This window comes from Aethalodelphis obliquidens, unplaced genomic scaffold, assembly GCF_003676395.1.
Source record: "Aethalodelphis obliquidens isolate GAN/ISIS:26980383/991018 unplaced genomic scaffold, ASM367639v1 scaffold55, whole genome shotgun sequence".
In the NCBI taxonomy this organism is placed as follows: Eukaryota; Metazoa; Chordata; class Mammalia; order Artiodactyla; family Delphinidae; genus Aethalodelphis; species Aethalodelphis obliquidens.
The window spans coordinates 8,139,389-8,165,882 of NW_020837999.1; the positions used below are offsets into that span (position 1 = coordinate 8,139,389).

Here is a 26,494-nt window from a genome sequence, read left to right on the forward strand (position 1 = left end):
ATGACCGTAGTGACATTTCATCAGCAGCATTTTAATTTAAGAAGATTATGAAAAGGTAGCATTTCAGAAATTCTGGGCATTGAGTGCCTAGGTGGTTACAAAATGTTGGAAAAGCCCTAAGGACGCTGGATACTTAAGGAATAAAAAAAAAAAAGTAAATAGGCTTAAAAAGTGGAGAACTGTGCCTGAGATCTTCATCACTGCATAAGCAAACTGGCATGGCCTCTGGCATTTTTCTAATCTTCACTTATTTAAACTCTTAAAAAATATCTGGTCATGTTCCACATAGAGCTTTAAAGTCTATAGACTAATTTTTCCCATGAGTGCTCTGGGAATCAAACAGCAAAAGTGGCTAAAGTTAAGCAACAGAAGAAAGGAGAAACTGATTATAGATAATTCAAACTTGTTATCAGCCTAAAAATAGTCACTTAGTAATACTTCCAGAAAAGGAAATCAATTCTTAAGATCACTGATCAACATCCAAATAACTTTCTTTCTCTCTCCAGCTAAAATGGTGCTTATTACTGTTATACCATGAGATAATTAAATCCTCTCCTTCTCTAGTCACAGATTATACTTTGCTACTTAACTCACTGTGCAAAGTGTATTGTGCTAATTCATAATAAAGCTTACCTTTGGCTAAGTTCCTCCAGATAGCGACCACTGAGAGACATGTTAACTTCTAAGGCTTTAATACGGTTATTAAGTCTCATAAACACTGATTCCTTTTGGTTTGATCCATGTATAAGATTTCCATTAGCATATCCTAGATCTGAAGAATTTTGTAATTCAGCATAAAAATCTGTAGCTGTCCTCTGTAACCCTCTTAAAAGGGCATCTTCTGGAGACTGTTCTTCCTCTTTTGCTTCAGGTAATGAAGAAGAATCCACAACAGGAGTCAAAATTTGCTTTGGTGTGTCAGCTATGTTCATTTTGGCTTCCCCGTCTTCACTGTCTGGCACAATAGCTGTGTTTACAGGTGACACTATTGTTTCGGATAGCTTTGTGATAATTTGCATGGAGTCTTCTTTTACAATATTATCCATTACTTCATCAAGTTTTTTTGTTTCATAGATCACAGTTGGTTTCTCTATAGAACTAAAACTGTCAGACCTTTTTTCTGTTTCATTATCAACCTCAACAGAACTCTCTTGAGGAATCACTTGTGATGGTATACGCCCTGCCTCATATTTAATAGGCTCAGATACTTCTATTTTAGATAATGAATTGACTTCTGGAGTAACATCTAAGAGAAGAGACTGAGAAAGAGTTTGAGGATGGCTTGGTTCAAGTTCAATTGCATCTAAAGTGTGATTAATCAAACCTCCCTGGTGCACACTACCTAAGTCACCTAGAACAATAGTTTCAGCTTTCTTTTCCTTACTCTTACTGTCTGGTTCTCCAGCTGGAGGTTGCAATACTGAAACATCTACTGATTCTTCAGGAAGTACTAATGGTGATTGAGCTGACACAAGATACTCTTTTTCTTTACTGACAGCAGTTCTGCTGCGTTGCCGATAATGAGCAACTCTAACTGAACACCATTTATATATGTATTCCGAAAAACTAGAAATACAACAAATTGTGGTCAGTTCACTGCAAAATATTTGTGTCTCTGACTCAAACCAAGGTGACGTTTCATCCTCTTGTTCACCACTACCCAGAAGGGTCACTGTAGAAGGACTTGCCTCCTCTTCCTCTTCTTGAACTAGTTGTACAATGGGACCCTCTTTTGTAGTATCTGGTGATGATGGCTCTGTGTCATGTACAAGTCCTTCAGTAGTTACAAACCTAGAAATACATATCCATAATTATGTTTAAGGAAAATAAATGTATCATACATAAGGTAAAAGGAACGCCGGAAATACAGAAAACACTCAATTTACTTTGGATGAATTATTTCCCTTCAAATCACTTTCATTATAAAAACAGCATTATTCAGAAATGGTAACAGAAAGATAATTTATCAAGTGAACAGCCAGATAATTCAAATCACCATATTTACCAAATCAAATTTTTCTTTAAACTCTGTTTAAGAGTTGTTTGTATGTGAATATTTCCATTTACTGAAAGTTTCATGTAACTTTCCTCCCATAAATATTCACCAATATTACAAGCCTCATCACACCCCTTATATCAGAAATTGAGCTACCCAGAGCTAGTCCCAGAGCTAGAACTAGAAGGCAGGACTCTTATTATGAATGCACTTTGTGCTGGAATATCCTACTTTCAAAAGGCAATTACTGTTGACCCTTGAACCGTGCATGGGGAGTTAGAATTGTCGGCCTCCATGCAGTATAACGTAGTCAGCCCTCTATATCCACAGTTCCTCTATATCCACGGTTCCTCATCCACAGATTCAACCAACCAAAATCATCTGTACTGTATTTCATTAGTATTTACTAATGAAAAAATGCCATATATAAGTGGATCCGTGCAGTTCAAACCCATGTTATTCAAGGGTCAACTGCAGATTTCTCAGAGATTATTTCTCTATGGATGATTTGAGGAATTTCAACATGGCATCACACACACACACACACACACAAACAATTATCTGCAAAGGGAGAAGAAACATATCCCCACTCCCCCCAGATAATCTCAGTATCACCTTGGCTAACTTTCAATTGTTGAAAGCTAAATACTTAACCATTTTAATGTAAATCCTGACTAATAATAAACTAGTAGTGCCACTAACCCAGTCCTATCTTTGGGCTCTAGAGTATGTGTGTAGGGTAGGGAGAGTGAGAAATGGAGCAGGTGGGAACAGTGTTATAAATTATAGTATCTGTGGTCCCTTCCAAGATAATGAATTTCCGGGTGCAGCCCTTGCAGCACCAAAGGTATAATTTGAGAAAACAAAGTAATTTCAAAACCAAAAAAAAAACCTTCATATGCAAATTTTCCTACTGTGAAACACTACTAAGAATGCCAGGAAATGTCTTCAAACAAAGCCTAATATCAAAATAGCAAAAGTAGGAATAAAAAAGACAATATCTAAAAGCAGGACTTTCATCTTGTTGATAATAAAATAGTAAATGGACTAAACTAAAACATAATTAGGCTATGCTTCCCTAAATAGATGATATAGATACAGATATCAATATATAGTCACTATACAACATTTCTTACATACTCAGGTGGTATACTGCTTATTATCTACCAAATAAATTATAACAGTAAAAAGGAGGAATGTCTGAAGAGAGGGAGGGAAAGAAACTAAACTGAATTAATTTGGTAAAAATTAAGTTATATAACATATATATATATATACACCCTAATCAGAGTTACACTTTAAAAAACTCAAACCTGGGAAAAGAAAGTAAGTCATCTTTTCATAACTTTAAAAGTGATACCCTATCATGGATTCTTTTATTTTCTTCAGAGGACTGCAATATAACCATCAAAAAGAATTTAAGACAAACATACATGAAGAAACATTAAGTAAAGAAACAAACAATTATGCAAGAATATCTATTAAAAAACTCTAATATAGAAAAGTAAAAACTGCTACATTAGCCTGATGTGATACCTTTCAACAAATATTCATACATATGTATGAGGGGTGAATGTGTATATGTATATATGTGCCTATGTGTGTATATGTGTGTAAAATGAAATTAATTTCATTTAGTTTTGAAAAATAAGACATACTATTGATATATGTTATTAACTAAAGAATTCAGTTACAAAAACCGGTCAGCTCCACATAACTAGAAACACCAAGAATCTCTATCCCAAAGAGATTTCTTAGGACCTTCTAGGAATCAATAGCACATAATGCTATATATTTCACTCTGATCACCCAATAAATATCTTTAGTCACTTTCAGGATTAATACAGGAAAATACAAATTTGACACTGTGCACTTCAAAGCACAAAAATCTCATTTTTTAATTAAGATAGTACTTAGGAATTACAGCTTGAAGCACACCCACTGGAGGTTTCATTAGTTATAACCCTGAACTAACTGCTTCTTGTTCAAATATCTTATCCCATTAAGTAGAGTTCCTCTGAGAGAAAGGGCTGTCAAAGTTTACAGGGAGTATATCCAATGAAATATATGGAAGTTACATTTGTAATAACTATATCCAAATTATCCCAATTATTGTCCCAATAACCCAAATCATTAATGAGCCTATCTATTATAGATCAGAAGTTGAGGTACCGACAAACCTTAATCACCTCTGGTATAAAGGACCAAATGAGGTTATTTCATATGTTACCTATATATATACATCCCTGCCCAAAGTGCCCACTGCACCCTGGGAAAAGACCTATATCATTCGATTTCAGAAACTGAACACTGTAAGAGTATGCTGTGTGGCAAACATTTAAAAATCACTGCTCTGGGCTTCCCTGGTGGCGCAGTGGTTGAGAGTCCGCCTGCCGATGCAGGGGACACGGGTTCGTGCCCTGGTCCGGGAGGATCCCACATGCCGCGGAGCGGCCGGGCCCGTGAGCCATGGCCGCTGAGCCTGCGCGTCCGGAGCCTGTGCTCCGCAACGGGAGAGGCCACAACAGTGAGAGGCCCGCGTACCGCAAAAAAAAAAAAAAAAAAAAAAAAAAATCACTGCTCTAAGTATTTCAGGTACCCTTTTTAGCTTTCTAGGCATAGCATAGATACTTAATCAATGCTTTTAAATTTGAACTTAATAAAAACAGGTCCTTAATATTTGTCCTCAAACTTATACCTGCAGAGTTAGGTTAATTATGTGCAACAAGGAAAAGATTAAGTATTGTAAATAATAAAAGTAACACATAAAATCAAAACAACAAACATTTGGTCTGGAGTGAAGTGAATTCCCAGTACCCAAAAAGCAACTCAAAGATGTTTTAAGTGGCTGTGGAATATCTGTCCCATGATCCAGAGCTTTCTATAGATAATCATTTCCCACAAGTTACAAGTACCTTTTTATGTACAAGTATACTTAGCTTTCCATTTTAATAGAACTCTAATATCACAATATAACTTACTCATGTGATGGAACAGGAGTTGAAACAGGAGCTGATTCAGGCATTTTAGGTGCAGTTGTGGCAGTGGCATTCTCAGATATACTTTTATTTCCTATTTTAAGAAAGATGCCCATATTGAGTTTAATTTTAAAAAGCTATACCATGAAAATATTTCACTATAACAAATAAAGGACTTTAGTTTCTCGAGGGAGAAGAAAAAAAGTCAAATACGTTTACTACTGCAGACTTTGTGGGTTTTTTTCATAAAGTTCTTTTGGAAAGAAATAATCGTAGAACGTCACACCTACAAGTAGTGCATATTCTTTCTCAGCTTCTCAGATAATTAAAGCAAGTAAGATGACTACGAAATTTGTGTAATCTTACATGATTAATAAGACACCTGAGTTACTAAAAGAATGAGAAGAAATGGGTCATTTTAAGTTTGCACTTGGAACTAAATTTTTTTTATTGAAGTATATTTGACATACAATATTATATTCATTTCATGTGTACAACACAGTGATTTGACATTTGTATACACTGCAAAATGATCACCACAATAAGTCTAGTTACCATCTGTCACCATATTGTACTTCCCATGTTGTACATTACAACCCCATGACTTACTTATTTCATAACTGGGACGAAGTATTTTTGAAAACAAAAAAGGCAAGATTGTTTCCCGTTGCTAATAATATTCTTATCTGACATTCTTTAAGGAAATAATTGCTTTCTTAATTGAATAGCTGTTTGATAAATAAAAGCATACTTGAAGTACCTCTAGAGCACCAAAACCTCAGGAAAGAGATAAGGGATAAAATCATTACTTCTACAGCAGGGAAGAATCAAAAAACAAATTCATGATTTTATATAGACAGGATCCTATTTATTAAAGAGAACTTGTGAAATTCAAATAAGCAATGAATAATAGAAGACTGGTAAGTTCCTTTGAATGGTTTCTATATTTCTAAATGAAAAATCAAATTGCTTGGCTTATTAATTAATTTTACTAACTAGGAAAATCCCTGGAGTATCATATATTTAAAAGACCCATAAAATGATTAGGTACCTTCTGTCAGGTCTTCAGTTTTTGCTCCCAGAATATTAGCGGCAATATTCACCATATTTAGAATGGCATCTAAAACAAAATTCAATCAGAGAAAAATACCAATACACCTAAATATTTTCATAAAACTCAATATCAGATAGTCAAAAACCATTTGTAATGGTCTTTTTTCATTTTTTGGACTAATTACCTTTTTGCTTGCCTTACTATGTAAGTCCAATATAGGACACAAATTTCAGGCAAAAAGTATTACGCATAAATCTGAATTTTTATGTTCAGAAGGATTTTAAAATTTAATTATACTTTTTTGTAAAACTTCCCCAAACCTTTTAGCAAACACTACCTTCAGCATATTATAAAATTCAAGTATAATTCAACATATAGCCTGTACTGAGATAGGAAAGAAATGTGACAACCAAAATTTGTATTTTATAGAAAAGTCTTTTTTTCTTTAGAAAGGGGTTTTACAGTTTAAATCAAAAACAAGAAAGCCTGAAGAAATAAAAGTTTTTCCTAAACATGTGACTATCATAGGTAAAAATAAATGAAATGGGAAGATTATTATCCAAAGGGCAGCAGAAAGACTTTATTTTCAACTAAAATATCTAGGTAATACGCTTAAATCCAAAATGATACTGCATAGGATCATGTATTTGATGACTTTTAACAATGTTTTATGGCCAATAAATGACATAAATTCTTTAGTGAACTGGATGAGTATGGGCAAGGGCAGATGAATTGAAAGTCAAAGACATAAAACTTAGTTGGCTGGGAACAGAAGACTTCCTTCTAGTAATATAATGTAATTTCAAGGGAAATTAACTTCCAACTCCAATCTAATCTCTGAAATTCTATTAGAAGTTAATTCACCAGGTATTTATCCTATTAAAATACTAAGATCTGGCAGGGGCTACATATTAAGCCTCATCAGTTTTTTCCATTTTAGTTTCCTTTCCTAAAAGAGATCCATACAGTTTTCATCACACTTTCATGAAAACCATAGATGTGAGAAGTACAAAAGGATCTAAAGAAGTAAAAGCTAGCACATCAGGAAGGCTGGGAACAAGCCAAGCACTGTCACCTGGCACTGATACTGTAAAGATATGCTTTATGGCAGGTAAAAATAGTATATTTTAGACTTTTAAAAGTGATATCTGGTAGACAGTTATTAATTTTAATCTTTACATTAACTATGATTCTATATTCTGAAAGACAATAAGCAGTGGTACTTTGTTTCCAATCATCAGTTTGACACACAAAAGCTTTATATTTGCTTTTTAAATATCTAGGATTACAGGTCAACCTTGCCCTTTGACCTGGCAAACTGTTAAACAGAGAAGCAGTCTTGGATCTTACGCTAAAGAGATGCCTCAGCATGAGATAAAAACAGGAATGGAAACTCTATTTTCTTACAAACCAAGATAAAGTAGCAAAGGAAACTCTGTTATTTCCTCATAAATACAATTTTAATGTCACCCAATACTGCAATAGTACTATGTGATCCTCTCTTAGCCTGACAGCTGAAGTTCAGTCAAAACTGATGGCTTGGGCTTCCCTGGTGGCGCAGTGGTTGAGAGTCCTCCTGCCGATGCAGGGGACACGGGTTCATGCCCCGGTCCAGGAAGATCCCACATGCCGCGGAGCGGCTGGGCCCGTGAGCCATGGCTGCTGAGCCTGCGTGTCTGGAGCCTGTGCTCCGCAACGGGAGAAGCCACAACAGTGAGAGGCCCGCGTACCGCAAAAAACAAAAAAAACAAAACAAAAACCGATGGCTTCACAGAACCCAAATTTTGTAACCAAGTCTATATTCTAAGTCCCTTGTGCTTCAAAGGGCAATCTTACCACAGGTTTCAAACTTTCTGCATTAAAATTTTCTGGTATTATTAACAATTAAAAAAAATCTGTTATCTATTAATCTGTGTAGAGAAAGAAGCTTTAGAGTATTACTTTTTAACCTAAATTTTAATACTAGTACCTATAATAAGGAAGATTTATGCTACCCATCATTTTAAAATACTATTATCATCATTTCAGGGGGCCACTTGATAACAAAAGCAAAATCTGGCAAATTTCTTCTTTCTCAGCCCATCTAACCTGTAAGAAAGAATCTTGCTATGTTCACAGAACAATGACAAATACAACCTTTTTCTTTTGTCTTTTGAGAGAAAGGAGCTTTGTGAATTTTCTTAACCATTGTCACTTTGCATCCGAACACGTGACTGCTTGTCAGGACGATAATCTGGCCACTAAAAAGCCTTCAGAAAGGCTAAAGAGTAAAAGTATAATTTGGAATATAGTGCCAAACGAGATATCCATCCTTAATTTCTCATGGATTAGCCAACTCCTTTCTCTTTGAGTTGGGCAACTATTTATCCCATCCCATTCCTTTAGGGATGAAATTCTCCTAGGGACCAAATATCAATATGTTATACTCAGTCTCCAGCACACCAATGGCTCTTTTTGAGAGAGGAAACAAACTGCCTACGCTACAACACAAGACAAACCAATGAAAAAACTACTTCCTCCCACGTGTACTGAGCATGCCTACCTTCATTCTCTTTTCTTTCTAGGACCTTAAAATATAAAAAATACTCTGACTTAAAACAAAAACTATACTTTGTCTTAAACATATACAGAAACATAAACAGAAACCTGGACTTTAGCAAATCTGATGATTCTAATAAAATGCAGAACACATATAGGAGTAAAGGCAGACTTGCAAGAATGTCAAGGTAGAGAGTGGTCAGGAAGAGCCACATGACCAAGCACAAGTAGAGCAAAGTGATACAAAGAATTTCTGGTGATATAAAATATTTAAATGTTCTGGTTCAAGAATGTAAACAAAAGATTCAGGCAGGGGCTTGCCTGGTGGCGCAGTGGTTGAGAGTCCGCCTGCCGATGCAGGGGACACGGGTTCGTGCCCCGGTCCAGGAAGATCCCACATGCCGCGGAGCGGCTGGGACCGTGAGCCATGGTTGCTGAGCCTGCGCGTTCAGAGCCTGTGCTCCGCAACGGGAGAGGCCACAAAAGTAAGGCCCATGTACCGCAAAAAAAAAAAAAAAAGATTCAGGCAGAAGAGTTGCCAGAACTGGCATATGTAAAAGCCAAGAATGCTGCTCTAAAATAGTAGTTTCTCCCTTTCTGGCAGTTCAGTAAATTATGTAATATCAACAATGTCTAAATATGCAGCATGCATGCTCTTTAACAACCAAGTCCAATCAGAAGCAACATACTCTGGTGAGGTATATTTCCTATGACTACTAATTGCTCAACAACAAAAAGAAAAAAAGAGTTTCTCTTTAGATTAAAGCCACAGGATTCTGTTTTGGAGACATTACATAAATACTGAAAATAAATGAGGTGCAAAATTGGCCAATTTCAAGCTAATTTAGAAAGTGGTGATGATTATAGTCAAATTCAGGCATTCCAGTGCCAGAGACTAGCTCTTTGGCCTGATTCCACATTGTTATTTACGCCTTAAAGTTATACTACATTGGAGGCAGTAACTAGGTCAGGCTCAAAACCAGTCCTAGACTGTTCAGAGAAAACTAGAAGGATACAGGTATAGAAGGCAGCAGTGTTAGGTCATGCCTATAAACTTTATGACAGCAGTCTTATCACTCAGTTACTACTGCCTCTCTTGTTCTGAAACTTCAAGAAATAGACCCCATTTTTCATGTTTAGGCTCAGCTGACATCCTCCCACCCATCTTGTCTCACTACACAAAATCTTTCAACATCTAGAACACTGGAAGGTAAATGGACTGTCCTAGAAAGCCACAAAAAAGAAAAATGATGTGTTACCAAGAAACACACCTTCGAGGAAAAAGATCCAAAGAGTAGGATCTAAAAAAATTCTATGTCTCATTAATTAAAATAATATATTAGAGAAGTGATTACAAATAGGGAAATGTCCTCCACTGAAAACGTGTTAATGGTGTCTTGGAGTTAATCCCATAGGAAGATAGAAAAAGAAAGCAAGAATATCAACAGTTTTCCCTTATCTAAAACTTCTAAGTCATTACTTCTGGAAGGTGCCTCTTCCTTCCCAGTAACCATTGGATACTAGAGAGCTTTTAGTCTGGGGCTATTTTCTGACCCCATAAAATAAAAATTCCTCCTCACAGCTAAGTCAGCATTACTGAGCTATGATATGATGACTATTATATAACATAGAGTTTTTTATTACAAATTTAAGGACATGAACAATAATATTAATATCCAGATAAATAAAATAGCATCATTTTTTCACTCCTAAAAAACTACACACCATAGCAGTGAATGAGGCACCTGTTTTAATGCTATCATCAGCTAGATATAGCTAAGGAACCTACTTAAAAGTAGTCTATAATATCTAAAATGTCAGTTGACTAGCAATAGAGTAAAACAAAATATATTGAGCTAATCTGTAACAAGGCTAAATAGTACATAAAAGCATTCCCTTTATGCAGGTATTTTTAACACTCTTCTTCCTATTCCCTAAAAAGTCCACTGAAATCTATAGTCTTCTATGGAGAGGAAGAGGACACGAAGGGAAGAAAGGGAAAAAAAGATGAAAAGAAATAGAAGTGACTCAACTCCATATACTGTAGCCACCCAAATATCTACCTAAAGTATATGTACTACTGGTTGAGTATCTTAAAAAGCTATAAGGACAATGTACACAGTGAGACTGGGATTCAAGCAATTCAACTCACTAAAAGAGAAATGCACAAATAGTTTTCTATTTTACTAAGACTTACTTTCATTAAATTCAATTATTAATCTCCAAATAAAAAGAAAATTCCTTCAAGTTCCATATTCTTCAGGAACAACCAAAGATAACAAACATAAAATATACCTACCTGCATTCTAACAGTAAAACTAAAGTGTCAGTCGGTAATGGTCTTTCAAGGAGTCTACTTAGTTAGCCTACCACTAAGTTCGGATAATAGGTTGGCATGACAAGAAATTAAACAACTAGTATGTTAGTCATTGTTTTTTTTAGTTTACAAAGAGTATATTGTTATTGCTATTATTGTTACTGGTTGGGAATCATCATTATTATGAATAAGAAACAGACTTTATGTTTTATAATTAAGTAGGAAACTAACCATACCCATACATTAACAAATCCTCATTTGGTAGGATTTCATCGATGAGTACCACCTCTAAAACTAATTCCTTTCCCATTCAGTATGATTACCCAGATGCTGTTACTCATATGGTCTAGGACTTCTTTAATAATTCTTTCCCCAAGTAAATTCACAGCCCATTCTTCACTGTAAGGAATTTGCCTAAAAATATAACTGCTTAATTTTAGAAGAACCAACTTGTGCTTGCATTTTTCCCTCTCTTGTTTTCATATATTCTTTCTATTTTATTTCCACGGAAATACTTTTCAAAAGTATTTTCTTTGATTTCAACTCAAAGTTTAACACTGGGAGAGCAGGAGCCCCCTAAACTATACCACAACAAAATGTTCACATATGCCAGGAAAAAAAAGTTGAGAAATACTTTAATTTTAGTGACTGACAAAACCCAAAATACTCACTTGTAGCAGATCCAAGAAGATTTTTTGAGGATTTATCCTCCCCAGTATTATAATCCAGTGGGTAATCTGTTCAAAGAGAAAATGAAGGTACTTATGCTAAGAACTATCTCCAATATGTTTAAAAGCTCAAATTATATCCCGTCAAAGTCAAATGACATTTAAAACAATTTTATAATTTTTATTATACATCTAAAACACATTCACAAAAAGAAAATGAAATTCACAAGCCATTTATCAAACAGATATAAACCAAGGAAAATATTTCTACTGCTTACCAAAATTGTAATCACATTTGTAAGACTTTTATTCAACCTTTCAATGTAGTTTACCAACCCCTAGTAAATGTCTTCACTTCACTTATGGGAAAACTAGGGAAGGGAAAAATTAGGTTTTTCAGACTACAGTTTAAGACATCTTAAAACAAGAACTGGATAAAGTAGAAATGGAGGGTATCATAAAACCTTCTCCGACCTCTGCAGGTTCATGGGAGTTTCTCAAAAACTCAGGCCTCAACATGCTTGCTCTGAGGCTAAAGGCAAATCAAAGAAATTAATTTTCAATTCTACTATTTCAGTTGCCTTATGAGTAACAGGTTTTGGGGGCTGGCATTGGGATATAACCATAATTTATAGCACTGATGTTATGGAAGGGAGTTCCAGTCACAAATAACTGATTGATAAGCTTGGAAAACAGCTCAATTTACAAAGCAGAAAATTATTTTAGAAAATAGGTTTAAGAAAAAATTATAGTTACTAGGGTTAAAAACAAGGAAAAAGGGCTTCCCTGGTGGCGCAGTGGTTGAGAGTCCGCCTGCCGATGCAGGGGACACGGGTTCGTGCCCCGGTCCGGGAAGATCCCACATGCCGCGGAGCGGCTGGGCCCGTGAGCCATGGCCGCTGAGCCTGCGTGTCCGGAGCCTGTGCTCCGCAACGGGAGAGGCCACAACAGTGAGAGGCCCGCGTACGGGGGGGGGGGGGGGGGGACAAGGAAAAAGCTAAAGACAACCATCACATCGATTTTTTTAAGTGACCTACATTTACCCATTACCATTAGATTTTAAAAAGAAAAAAATAATACATAGTCACTGTTTTAAAGTCACTTACCATAGTCCTCATCAAATAGTTCTTGACGTTCTGACTGGTACTGGGAATCAGCAATCTCTTCATATTCTTCCACCATGCTAGTGCCAAATACCCTATTAACAACAATTTCATTAAAGTCTTTCAAAACTAAACAGTTGTTAAGACTCATCTCTTCATAATAAATGACAAAATATAATAACTTTGGTTATGTTTTGAGGGCCATTAACTTCTGGACTCAAAAATAATGACCACTGTTTCTCAATCCACTGTTCCCATTAAAATGTTAATCTATTTAAGGCATTTAAAGATACAATGACTGGGGCTTCCCTGGTGGCGCAGTGGTTGAGAGTCTGCCTGCCCTGCCGATGCAGGGGACACGGGTTCGTGCCCTGGTCCGGGAGGATCCCACATGCCGCGGAGCAGCTGGACCCGTGAGCCATGGCTGCTGAGCCTGTGCGTCTGGAGCCTGTGCTCCGCAACGGGAGAGGCCACAACAGTGAGAAGCCCGAGTACCGCAAAAAAAAAATAATAAAAAATAAAAAAATTACAATGACTAAGTTTTCTATCAGTCTAAAATGTTTCCATATATTTTCATCACATCAAGCAAGCTAAATTGAACACATAAAATGAAGGTTCTTTTTTCTTAAAGGAAATTTTTATATTTTTCTAAATGGTATTCAAGAGTAAGAAAGGTATAGTAGCTTATATTTCTTTTTTGTTTTTTTTTTTCAGTAGCTTGTATTTCTATGGTGCTATCTTCACATAGCAGAACATTATTTCTTCACTTTAAATATAGTGGGATTTTTATGTATCCCTTTTTTTCTTTTTAAACCACTCAGTAAATATTTTAATTCTGTATTACCTTATAAGGCTTAATGGACAAAAGTGCTCTGATCCAAAATGTGATACCAACTCCACCTAAAGAATAAAAGCACATGAAATGGGAAGCCAGTACAGTGCATGTGAGATTATCTAACAATATATTCATTTTTTCATTATAACATTTCTAAAAATAAAGTCCTCATTTCCCCAAAAATCAATACTTGTAAAGTTTTGCTTTTTGCCATAAATAATATGCCATGCCCTGTTATTCAATATTGCAAAAGAGAAGGTTGCTAACCTTTATGTACTTGATGAACATCTGAAGCAAGAGGAAGGAAAAGAAAAAGAAATCAGTTCCAAAGTCTGGATAACATACCATAAGCAACATTTAATATTTGTAAATTATTATATAATTAAGGAATAGAAAGCAATGTACTGTGATGGATAACATTGTAGTACTCTTATTTCTTTGCAGAAACCAAAGCAATGATTTAAATTTTTACCAACACAACTAGAAAGTATAGTCTAACTATAATGAAATAAATTAACTTTAACCTAAAATTCATTGCTGCTGTTTTATTTATCCATTAGATATGAAAGCATTCTAAAAGTAATTATAAAGAGTATCTAGAAATAACCTGTCTTATATTACTTTAAATATTATAGATATGTTATCATGTATATACCCACATATGAATTTATATATTGATACATATGCAGCTACACATATCTATGAACATTCATATTGATAAAAAAATTAACTAGCATAATATGAAATACTTATTCTTGCACAGTACTGTATACAAATTGTTTTAGGGAAAGCATGAATTTTTGATATGCTATGCTATTTCAAGTATAACTTATAGAAGTAGAAGATATTTATCAATACATTTTTAAAATACAAATTATTAAAAAGTATTTTGTAAATCTGGATTTAGTTTTTTTGGGATGAAGAAAACCCAGGTAAACTTACATAACATTTATCAGTATAAAATAAGAATCAGAAGTAAATATTTTTTGCTTTCAGACTTAATTCTACCAAAAAGGGCTTTTAAGAAAACCAACCATCAAAATGCTCTATAGTCTCCCATCATAAAAAGGACAAAGTAGGGAGTTTTATATGGCATTTTTTGTATCACCAATAAAATGTTTTTCCATTATTAACAAAGTAGATGATATAAAGAATGATTCTTGGAACTATTTCATAACATGTCAGTTGTCTTAATTGTAAAATTAGGTACACTTGTTATCACCTGCCAAATTATTTTTAACATTTTTTTTTCCTCATCACAGTGTAGAAACTGTGCTATATAAAAGTCATTAAACAACTGTTTCAGTATTCACTTTAAAAGAAACTGAAAATGTACCTTTGACTTTTCTGAACACAGCTGAATCATTAACTGAGAATATCAACTGTACTTTAAAAACAGCATTTTTATAAAATCATTTTTATACGGAGACTAGGAATACTACAAGTTTACCCATTTACAGAAGCCAATTTAATACATGCTTAAAAAAGACATAGACAGTAAAATCCCAAAAGACAAGTAGGTAGCTATAAGTTTTCACACTTAAAGAAGAAAAGATTAGAAAGAAAATTAGAGCTGCTGTCATTCCAAAAGGTCTTATTATTAACACAGTTGTACTTTAAGGTATGGCTGTATTATTTTAAAGAAAAAAAGGAAGAAATAAGAGGAGTAAGAAATTCCCATATTTTGTCTAAATTCAATTCAAGAGTAATTAATTCTACTTTGGTAGATAATTCCACCTCTACATTGGGGCAGGAAGCAGCAGGAATTTATTTATTTATTTATTTTTTATTTTTATTAAGAGTATAGTTGACTTACAATGTTGCGTTAGTTTCTGCTGTACAGCAAAGTGTTATCAGTTATACATACATCCATTCTTTTTTAGATTCTTTTCCCATATCGGTCATTACAGAGTATTATATAAGAGTTCCCTATGCTATACAGTAGGTCCTTATTAGTTATCTATTTTATACATAGTAATGTATACGTGTCAATTCCAGTCTCCCAAGTTTTCCCTCCCCGCACCCTCCACTTTCTCCCCAGTAACCAAAAGTTTGTTTTGTTTCTGTTTTGTAAATAAGTTCATTTGTAGCATTTCTGTTTTGTAAATAAGTTCATCTGTACCATTTTCTTTTCTAGATTCCACATATAAGTGATATCATATGATATTTATCTTTCTCTGTCTGACTTATTTCACTCAGTGTGACAATCTGGAGGTCCATCCATGTTGCTACGAATGGCATTATTTCAGTCTTTTTTATGGCTGAGTAGTATTTCTTTGTATATATGTACTACAACTTCTTTATCCATTCCTCTGTTGATGGACATTTAGGTTGCAGCAGGAATTTAAATGGTTAAACCTTTATTTGAAATTGTTATTTAGACATAATATTTCACTTGAGTATACAAAAGGCAAAAAGCTATAATGATAAATAACTAGATATGAAAATGGAAATGATATTAGACTCTAACAATCAGAACTGCTTTAAAGACTGCAGTGACTAACTGATTTGGGTTTTAAAATATAAAGAAATATAATACTATAAAAATGACATTTTATATCAAGACTCCAAAAATATTACGAGTTATAATTTGGAATTTCATCAGAGCCACAGATATCAAAAAACTAGCCTAGGTTTCCAGTTATACAAAAGGGACTTTATTAGTATTTGTCCCATAAAATAATATATCAAGTAAGAATTGTTTTATTAAAAGGAATATTGCAGTAAATTTCCTCTTAATTTTTCTTATTTCTAAACAGGTGAGGTACAAAGTATGAATAACAGGTATGTTTCATTATACAACATAGTTCTGCAAATATGAACATACCTTCACATATTTTGCATACATCTGTTCATCTAAAGGGAAACTCTGGACATTCCTCTCATCTCTACCATGGAAAGTACCCAGCTTAATCCATTTATTTGTGGGGTATCTAGAAAATATAACATATAAATATTCCTTTTTAGAAAATCATAAATCACATATTGAGAGGTTCCATCATATTTTCAAAAGAGATCCTATTGCATTATTTTTCCCCTCTCCAGGTAAACACACTCACTTAACATAGTTTAAATATGAGTTAAGCATCGAGTTGAATAAATACATTTTTCTCTTCCAGCTAAACTCTGACAGGTTCTTCCTTATGAGGAAAGATGGTCTTGAAAAATTACACCATTATCAAATAGAAGACAGAGGAAGACAAAAGTAGGACCAGGACTGCTTCTTGGGGTTTGGGAGGGCTTCCAAGTAAACTGGAGGTTTTAAAACAGAAAGTAGCCAAGAGATTGTTTTGGAAGAAAGAGGTACTATTCTTCATGTACCGATAAGTGTGTGATGACATGAAGTATAAGTACTGGTGGAAAGGGAAAAAGAAAAAATCCTTTCCTATATTTGAATTTCACAGCTCTTATATAGCTTTTCCCCCTTTAAAAGGAAATCTAATGTAATAGTACAAAACTATTATTTTTACTACAGCATTTAAAGAATCCCTCAAAGTAACGAGTGTTCTCTCATCACATAAAAAAAAACACTTAAGCTGTCAAAGCTGAATATTCATTTGACATATAAGAAAATTACAGCTTAGAGCAAAGGAAATCATTTGAGCAAGATTAGTAAAAGAAAAATGAAGGAGAGATTTTGAGAATTCATTTCAAAAACTGTATACTGGCAATGCTAAGTGTGGGGTGAGGGAAGAAACACCACGGAAAACCCTTAATGATCAATGATAAAAGAATGGTAGGGCTTCCCTGGTGGCGCAGTGGTTGAGAGTCCACCTGCCAATGCAGGGGACACCGGTTCGTGCCCCGGTCCGGGAAGATCCCACATGCAGCGCAGCGGCTGGGCCCGTGAGCCACAGCCGCTGGGCCTGCGCGTCTGGAGCCTGTGCTCCACAACAGGGAGAGGCCTGTGTATCGCAAAAGTAAAACCAAAACAAACAAACAAAAAAAGCAGCTTCCTACATGGTATATTATGGGCACTCAAAAAGGATTTATGGAAGGAATAAACACCTCCACAGGGAGGAAAATATCAAGTATTCATTAAAAATGATGTGTTTAAAACACAAAAGGATATTCTCAAGATGTAAGCATTAAAAACTGACTTTTTTGGTAGAATAAATGTGTATAAAAGACTGGAAGGAATGTATTAAAATGCTAATACAGTTATCTATGGTTGACAGGATTGGAGTTCTCTACCAAATTCCTTACAACATATGTTTCTCTTATAATCACACATATATACCAAAGTTTTTAAAATATACTTTAACAAAAATATACCTCATGATATAAAATGCTCATGTATGTTTTTAATAACTTTTTAAAGAAATATCTGAAAGCAATAGGTCATAATATATTAAAAGTAAGGACTTTAAAGTCATACAGATCTACATTTGAATCTTGGTTGTCCAAGTCACAAGTCACGTGATCTAGGCAAGCTACTTAATCTCTCCTTGTCTGTTTCCTCATTTCATAAGGGAATAATATCAGAGGGCTGTTATAAGCACTACATAAGTTAATGAAAGTAAACTAACAAGTGCCTTTCCTACAATAGTATTACTACTGTTCTTACAAATTGATACAAGTTGATTAAAATAAAAAATAAAATAATTAAAGTTTTAAAATGTGACCTGTTCTTAAATTTTTATTCTGAAAATCCAATATAAACTCTGTAGAAACCAGCTTTAGAATTTACCTGTCACTGATAGAAACCAGAAAGTCTTTAGGAGTAGAAGAAAATAATTCATAATTTGCAATATCAAACTGTTTTACTTGAATTGGTTCACAGAGTTCAATAACAAACCTTTAAAAAGAACACAAGACAATTATTTAGATAAACCAACCAAAATAACATTTCATATTAAACATGACATTAACAGCTTACATAAACTAGACATGAAGTTACTCATGAAGTTACTCATTAAAAAAAATGTAAGGAAGGAAGAGGATTAGCAACCTTGGTTATAAAAAAGGAACACCCTTAAGTATTTCCCAGCCATATCATTAGTGGGAAAAAAAGATACTGATTTTGTCCTATAATACTGTTTTAGAAGATTCTTTTCTAATGACAAACCTCATTCTTGGAGAAGGAATGACTTGACTAAGAACAGCTAGTACGAGTAACCTGACCACTCTAGAGGGCCGTTTGGCCATATTGTCTCAAAAGGTACCATAGCCTTTGATTCAGCAATATACTTTTAGAAATTTAATCTACGGATACACGTCTCCAAATGATCACCCTTGAATATACATCTTAATAAATATAACAAAGCACAGTTTATAAGAGCAGGGGGGGAAAGTCAACCTAAATGTTTAGCACAGAGCATTGATTAACAAATTATGGCCCCACCCAGACAATGAAATACCAAACAGCTATTAAAAATGGTACTAAAAACCATACATTCCATTTACATAAAAATCTAGAAAATATAAACTAATGTATAGTGATATAAAACAGATCTTTAATTGCTATGGGGTTAAGGCTGGGAGGGAAAAATTATAAAGGGGCATGAGGACTTTTGGGGGAGACAGACATGCTTGTTATCTTCATTGTGGTGATGGTTTCATAGATGTATAAATGTCAAAACTTATCAAATCGTACACTTTAACATTTCACAATTTATTTTACATGCCAATTATTCCTCAATAAAGCTGTTTTTAAAAATACAATAAACTAGTAAATAAAACAAAAAAGAAGCAGACTCACAGATATAGAGAACTAGTGGTTACCAGTGGGGAGAGGGAAAGGAGGAGGGGAAATAGGGGTAGGGAAGGGGAAAAAAAAGGGTTATTATGGGATTATATGAAATCATGTGTATGAAATTTTTGAAAAAAATGATACTTGAGATATATATATTTATGGACATGGAAAAGATGCCACAAAATATTGCTGTTTAGGAAAAAATTAAAAGTATCGTTCTACATGTGTAAAATAAAACTGCATAAAGCATGGCATTTAGGGAAAAGAAATACTCATGACATCTAGCACTCCAATACTTTAATAAACTAAGTATTATATCAAATGAGATTACATACACTGACAATTAAATGTTAAATAAATTAAAGGCATTGAAATTAACATATTGTGTTAATCCTGGAAAGCAACAGAACTGAGTTCCAGGAGATGGTAAAGACAGCCATGATTCAGAGAAAAGCTCATGAAAAAAAGGAAACTAACATTAGCTGAATGCTTACTCTGGGTCAGATACCATGGTAGATGATTCATATCCATCCTTTGATTTAATTCGTACAACCAAACTGCATAGGACACTATCTCCATTTTATAGAAACATTCAATAATCACTAATTGGTTACTTCACATTTTTCCCTTCTGCCTTTTTAGTAACAGAACCTGTCCCCCCCTCCAAAGATGTAGCCAAGCATACGGCCACCCATCAAAGACTTTTTCCCAGACTTGGCAATGTTTCTTAGTTATGAGTCATGGGATGTGAGCGGCGTGTCCAGTGCAACTTCCAGGTCAAGCCTTTAAAAAGAAGCTGCTACCTCTCCATTTGCTTTTTCCTACCTTGCAGGCTAGAATGAGGGTGTGGTAGGAAATCATCTCAGCAATGCAGGCAGAGACAACATCTCAGGGGTGGTAGAAAAACATGACAGAAGGTGTGTGGGTCCTTTCATTGTTCTCTGTTCCCTGCACCATCTACCAGCTTGAGGTTTTTATGTCAGAGAAAATTAAATACCTATCTTTTTTAAACCACAGTTATCTGGTCTCTGTTAAAGCAGCAGAATCAAGAGCCCTAACTAATAGTCATTTAGCCAATACATAGTAAAGCTAAAAGTCAAAACAAACATCTATCTGGCTCCAAAGCCTAAACATTGTCCATACCACCACAACACCCTGGGGAGAGGAAACTAAAGAAAATCAGACTCAAGACTTTGCTTTTTATTTACAATGGAGAAAATAAATCTAAAAGAGCATTAAGAAGAAAAAGCAAATTCTCCTCTACCTCCTTTTTTTGCATACAATGTGTTCTCAATTTCTAAGAAAATAGAAGCTATATTACTAACAGTTAAAATAAACTTTTGGACAAATGTATTTCCAGGTGTAAAGAGTCAATTCACTGGGCAAATTTAACAATTCTAAAACTTGTATGAAACTAACAGACTCATAAAACATTAGTACATATGTAATTATTCCACATGAAAGTTGATTTTAAAATGCTTTCTTATCTTACTGCCTCACCTTTTCTATTTTCTTAGAGGCAGACAACACTGTAAATCAATAGAACTACATAAAAAGCTGACAAATCTAATTTCAACATACTTCCCTTTATTATTTATAGGTCAGGAATTTTAAAAGATCAGTAAAGTAGCAGATCTAAACATAATAGTTTGATAAAATACCATGTGTCAAAATTTAGATGATATGAACATACTACCCAAGGCAATCTACAAATTCAATGCAATCCAATGGCATTTTTCACAAAAGTAGAACACATAACTTTAAAACGTATATAGAAACACAAAATACCCCAAATAGCCAAAACAATCTTGAGAAAGAACAGAGCTGGTAGAATCACATTCCCTGACTTCAGACTATACTGCAAAGCTACAAAGAAAAGATCTTTAAACAATAAGAGAATACCATAAACAGCTTTACTACAAAAACTTTCAAAATGGATTAAAGACAAATTCCTAGAAAAATGTAATTTACCAAAACTAACTCAAGAAGAAATAGAAAACCTATATAGTCTCATAATTATTTCTTTTAAAAATAATTTTTAAAACTTCCCATCTATTCACACAAGTATAAAACAGTACATGCACAAGCTTATTTATAATAACTGCCTGTCATGGCAAAAGATTATAAACAACCCAAATACCATCAACAGAAGACTAGTTAAATCTTGGTACAATCATATAATGGATTTTCATGCAGCTATCAAAAAAAAAATGAGAAAGTTTTATATGAGTGAAACAGAAACATGACCAGATATTTTTAAGTTAAAACTTAATTCAAGGTGAGATAGTATAATATGCTACTGTGAAAAGTGAGAGATAAATTAAAATCTCTAACTTTTTGCATAAAGAAACTAAAAAGATATCTAAAAATTTAACACTGAATAGGAAGATAGATGACAGACTGGAAGTATATTTCTCACTGTAACTCCCCTACCTCTTTTAAATACCTTTTTGGGTTTGAGCCATGTGACTGTACTAAATATTTATTTTTGAAATCACATACTTAATTTAATTTAAAATTAACATCTTCCCAGAGGCCTGGAAGGTTTTACAGTTGAGTTCCAAACACTGAATCTTGAGAAAAATGAACAAAGCTGGAGATATCATGCTCCCTGACTTCAGATTATACTACAAACCAACAGTAATCAAAACAGCATGGTACTGACACAAAAACAGACAACAGATCAATGGAACAGGATGGAGAGCCCAGAAATAAACCCATGTACTTATGGTCAATTAATCCATGACAATGAAGACAAGAATATACAATGGAGAAAAGACAGGCTCTTCAATAAGTGGTGCTGGAAAAACTGGACAGCTAAATGTAAAAAAAATGAGATCAGAACATTTCCTCACACCACATACAAAAGTAAACTCAAAATGGATTAAAGACCTAAACGTAATAAGACCTGAAACCACAGACCTCCTAGAAAAGAACATAGGCAAAACACTCTGACATAAATCACAGCACTATTTTTTTGGATCTGTCTCCTAAGGCAAAAGAAATAAAAGCAAAAGTAAACTTAAAAGCTTTAGCACAGCAAAGGAAACCATCAACAAAACAAAAAGACAACCTATGGAATGGGAGAAAAAAGTTGCAAATGATGACTGATAAGGGGTTAATATCCAGAATTTATAAACAACTTATACAACTCAATATCAAAGAAAACAAAGAACCCAGTTTAACACATTATTTTATTTATTTATTTTTATTTTTTGGCTGTGTTGGGTCTTTGTTGCTGCAAGCGGGCTTTCTCTAGTTGTGGTGAGTGAGGGCTACTCCTCGTTGTGGTGTGCAGGCTTCTCATTGCGGTGGCTTCTCTTGTTGCAGAGCATGGGCTCTAGAGCTCAGGCTCAGTAGTTGCGGCGCACGGGCTCAGGTGCTCCGTGGCAGGTGGGATCTTCCCGGACCAGGGCTTGAACCCGTGTCCCCTGCATTGGCAGGTGGACTCTTAACCACTGTGCAACCAGGGAAGCCCAACACATTACTGACCGGGGGATTTTTGCAGAAACTAACGCCTGTGGCCATAATACGTCTCTGGTCAAAAATGTGTTAAAAATGGGCAGAAGACTTGAATAGACATTTTTCCAAGAATATATACAGATGGCCAACAGGCACATGAAAAATGATCAACATAGCTAATCATCAAAAAATGCAAATCAAAACCACGATGAGATATCACCTCACATATGTCAGAATGGCTACCACTGAAAAGTCTACAAATAACAAATGTTGGCAAGGATGTGGATAAAAGGGAACCCTAGTACACTGTTGGCGGGAAACCTAGTACACTGTAAATTGGTGTAGCCACTATGTAAAACAGTATGGAGGTTCTTCGAAACATTAAAAATAAAACTACCATAAGATCCAGCAATTCCACTGCTGGGTATAAAACTGAAGAAAATGAGAACATTAATTTGAAAAGATACAATACGTGCACCCCAATGTTCATAGCAGCGTTATTTACAGGAAAAACTGGTGCATGAAAATATGTTCAATCTCATTAGTGATTAGGGATTGACACCTTTCTAGGATCTCAGCCTAATTTGTGAAACAATGTTATTTCTAGTAACAGCAACCTCACATAACAGGTGCTCAATAAACATAGAAAGAACGAAAGAAGGAACAAACAAATGAATGAACAAATGGACAAACTATCAAATGAACAAGAAGGCTCAAAATCCTAAAATGTCAATTATCCTGAAATTCATCTAGACATTTGATACAATGTCAATAAAAATGCCAGCATGGTTCTTTTTTTAGAATTCAACAAGATGATTCTAAAATTTAAAAGAAAAAACAAAGGGACAAAAATAGTGAAGATACATCTGAAGATGAGGTATAAACTTATTCTACCAGATATTAGGATTTATAAAGCTATAATGAGACTGTGGTCTTAATATACCCTTAGGTGGGTCAACCCAGTCAAATCAGGTGAAATCAGTAAAGGTGTTCTGAGGTTTTTTAATTATACAATGAAAAGACGCATAAATAGATGAGCAAAAAGTAAAATATACAGTAAACACATATACACGAATACATGCTGTCTGCAAAAATGTTAAAATACAGGGCTTCCCTGGTGGCGCAGTGCTTGGGAGTCCACCTGCCGATGCAGGGGACATGGGTTCGTGCCCCGGTCCGGGAAGATCCCACATGCCGCGGAGCAGCTGGGCCCGTGAGCCATGACCGCTGAGCCTGTGCGTCCGGAGCCTGTGCTCCGCAACGGGAGAGGCCACAACAGTGAGAGGCCCGCGTACCGCAAAAAAAAAAAAACAAAAAAACGGGTAGCTATGATCACTTATTCTGTAAACCAGAATAAAACAAAATGATTGCTTCATATAACTTCATCCCAGCATGTCTTTGCTTAAAATACAAAATTTTAGAGCATAAAAACTGAGTTGTTACTGACTACAGGGGCTTTTACAAACAAAAACAAAAGCCAAAAAATAACATTTTGATTATGATCTCAGATAACTATTTCCTCAAATTCAGTTTCCAGACCAAATGGCATATGGGAAAATTAAGTTTTTTAATATTATCCCTTACTACCCTTAAATAGCTTGGTGTTAATTTTCAAACTGAACTTAAATATGTATATTAACAAAAGGAGTGAAAACCAAAAGTAGAAAAGAATAAGCATTATCTTTAAAGAGTTTCTCTTTAAATTAAAAAAAAAATATATATATATCATATATATTAGTTACTCAATTTGATGGTGGTGATTTACCTCAATTCTTTTTTAAAACAGCTGCTTTTGATCAATGAAATCAAGTAATCTAATAAAATTGTTGGTATATCAATTTATTTCCCACATAAATCGGTTCCTTTGCCTATATTCTTAGTTAATGGCAGAATCATAGATCCAAGCAGGGAAGCCAAAATCAAGGGAGATTAACAGATGCCTCTCTCTTCACATCCAATTACTAACCAAGAGCTGTCAATTTTATCTGCTATACAAATTTTTCAGATTCCCCTCTCTTCTTTATCCAAATTGCCAATGTCTTAAAGCCCTCATTTCTCACCTGAGCTATGACAACAGGTTCCTAACTGGTTTCCCTGCTTCCAACGGCATTATGCTGTAGGCCATCTTTTAAGGATAAGCCTTCCTAAAATGCCAGTGAGGTCATGTCATTTCCTTACTTAAAACAAACACTACGCTCCACGGTCTTTAAGATAAACTTCAGAAACTTTTAAGCTAGGTATGTGTAGCATGGAATGGCCTGGTTATTGCTAAACTGACTCTGCTGTCTCATCTTCCATGATTACTCTAATTGTACCTCTATTCTTGTAATCACTAAAATAACTTCTTCAGGTTGCTTCTACTTATAGTTGCCCAGAAATATGCTCCTTTTAGTGTTATCCCCTTATTCTTATAGTTCCTGAATACCTCTGCCTCCCTCATCTGTGACTTCCTATGAATTCAAGGAATTCATCCTTCAAGATTCAGCTCATGAACTACCTCTTCTAGCAAGCTCATCCTCTTCTGCAGTTATATATCATCTCTTTTCCTATAATACCTTTGCAGCAGTACTTTTTATACCATTTGAAAACTGTTGAACTAGATCTGTCAATTTTTTTGTGTGACATCGTCCTTAAAAGGAAAGACATTTTTGTCTTCAATTTTGTACCCCAGGACCTAAGGTAAGTACAGTACCAGCACCAACCAATCATAAATGCTTATTAAGTGACTATATGAACAAATCAATCTAATCCCAAAATAAAAGCTGAATATAATACATGTATAGAGTACACTTTATTAAATTTTATATTACTTACCAAATTTTAGTGCTGCAGGGATTCAACATATAAAGATCCATATTTTCTATAAGAATAGCAGATGTGCTCTATTTTTAGAAAGGGGGAAGGGAATAAATTACTTAAAGAAAAAGATTTATTTCAACTATCAAGCTTTCTAGGTTTTCTGTATTTTTAGATCTTAAAATACACCTAAGACTCTGAAACATTCACTTTGGGAAGAAAGCATAAAAGTAGCTAAAATTTATAAGTTTTGCCTATACTGTGCTAAGTTAGCCTTATAACAAGACATTTAAAATTAAATGTCTGTTACTATAGGGGAAAAATTATTTTTCTATTAGCTATTTCCATCTGTAAATTTCACACAGGTTTTAAGTTTAAAAACAGAGTGTATGTCCTTCAGTAGGTGAATGGATAAACTGTGGTACATCCAGACAATGGAATATTATTCAACACTAAAAAGAAATGAGGTATCAAGCCATGAAAAGACATGGATGAATCTAACATGCATACTAATAAGTGAAAGAAGCCAATCTGAAAAAGCTGCGTATGGTATGATTCCAGCTATATGACATTCTGGAAAAGATAACACTAGGGAGATAGTAAAAAGATCAGTGGTTCCCAAAAGTTGGGGGAAGGAAGCAGTGAATAGGTAGAGCACAGAGGATTTTTAGAGCAGTAAAAATACTCTGTATGATACTATAATGGTAGATACATGTCATTATACATTTGTCCAAAACCACAGAATGTTTAAGAGTGAACGCTAATGTAAACTATGGACTTCAGGTGATAACAATGTGTCAATATAAGTTCATTAACTGTAACAAATGTACCATTCTGGTGGGAGATGTTGATGATGGAGGAGGCTAACAGGCGTGGGGACAAGGGGTATATGAGAAATCTCTGTACTTTCCTCTCAATTTTGCTGTGAACCTCTAACTGCTCTAAAAAAATTGTCTTTAAAAAGAAAAAACAAAAATAGGGTGCAATGTATCAACCAATACACTAAGAATCCATGCAAGAAAATGTCTTTAAAAGCATAATCCTGCATTTAT

At 34.6% G+C, this 26,494-nt stretch overlaps 1 protein-coding gene across 8 annotated transcripts in view; it reads right to left on the reverse strand.

Annotated features, from left to right (window-relative positions):
* The window catches only part of SUCO (SUN domain containing ossification factor), a 76,342-nt gene that overhangs the window by 17,805 nt on the left and 32,043 nt on the right, over positions 1-26,494 (reverse strand). For 5 of the 8 annotated variants that reach the window (XR_003428558.1, XM_027086301.1, XM_027086304.1 and 2 more), the window contains 10 exons: positions 25,461-25,528; positions 18,180-18,287; positions 16,317-16,422; positions 13,757-13,777; positions 13,499-13,554; positions 12,658-12,749; positions 11,555-11,620; positions 6,026-6,094; positions 4,978-5,068; positions 634-1,791 (listed from right to left, as the gene is read on the reverse strand). Coding sequence is in view for 7 of the 8 variants with exons in the window: in XM_027086301.1 (XP_026942102.1) it covers positions 634-1,791; positions 4,978-5,068; positions 6,026-6,094; positions 11,555-11,620; positions 12,658-12,749; positions 13,499-13,554; positions 13,757-13,777; positions 16,317-16,422; positions 18,180-18,287; positions 25,461-25,528 (1,835 nt within the window). In the remaining variant the exon portion in view is untranslated. The remainder of the gene's footprint in view (positions 1-633; positions 1,792-4,977; positions 5,069-6,025; positions 6,095-11,554; positions 11,621-12,657; positions 12,750-13,498; positions 13,555-13,756; positions 13,778-16,316; positions 16,423-18,179; positions 18,288-25,460; positions 25,529-26,494) is intronic. The other 3 variants (XM_027086307.1, XM_027086302.1, XM_027086303.1) reach the window with 2 other exon arrangements.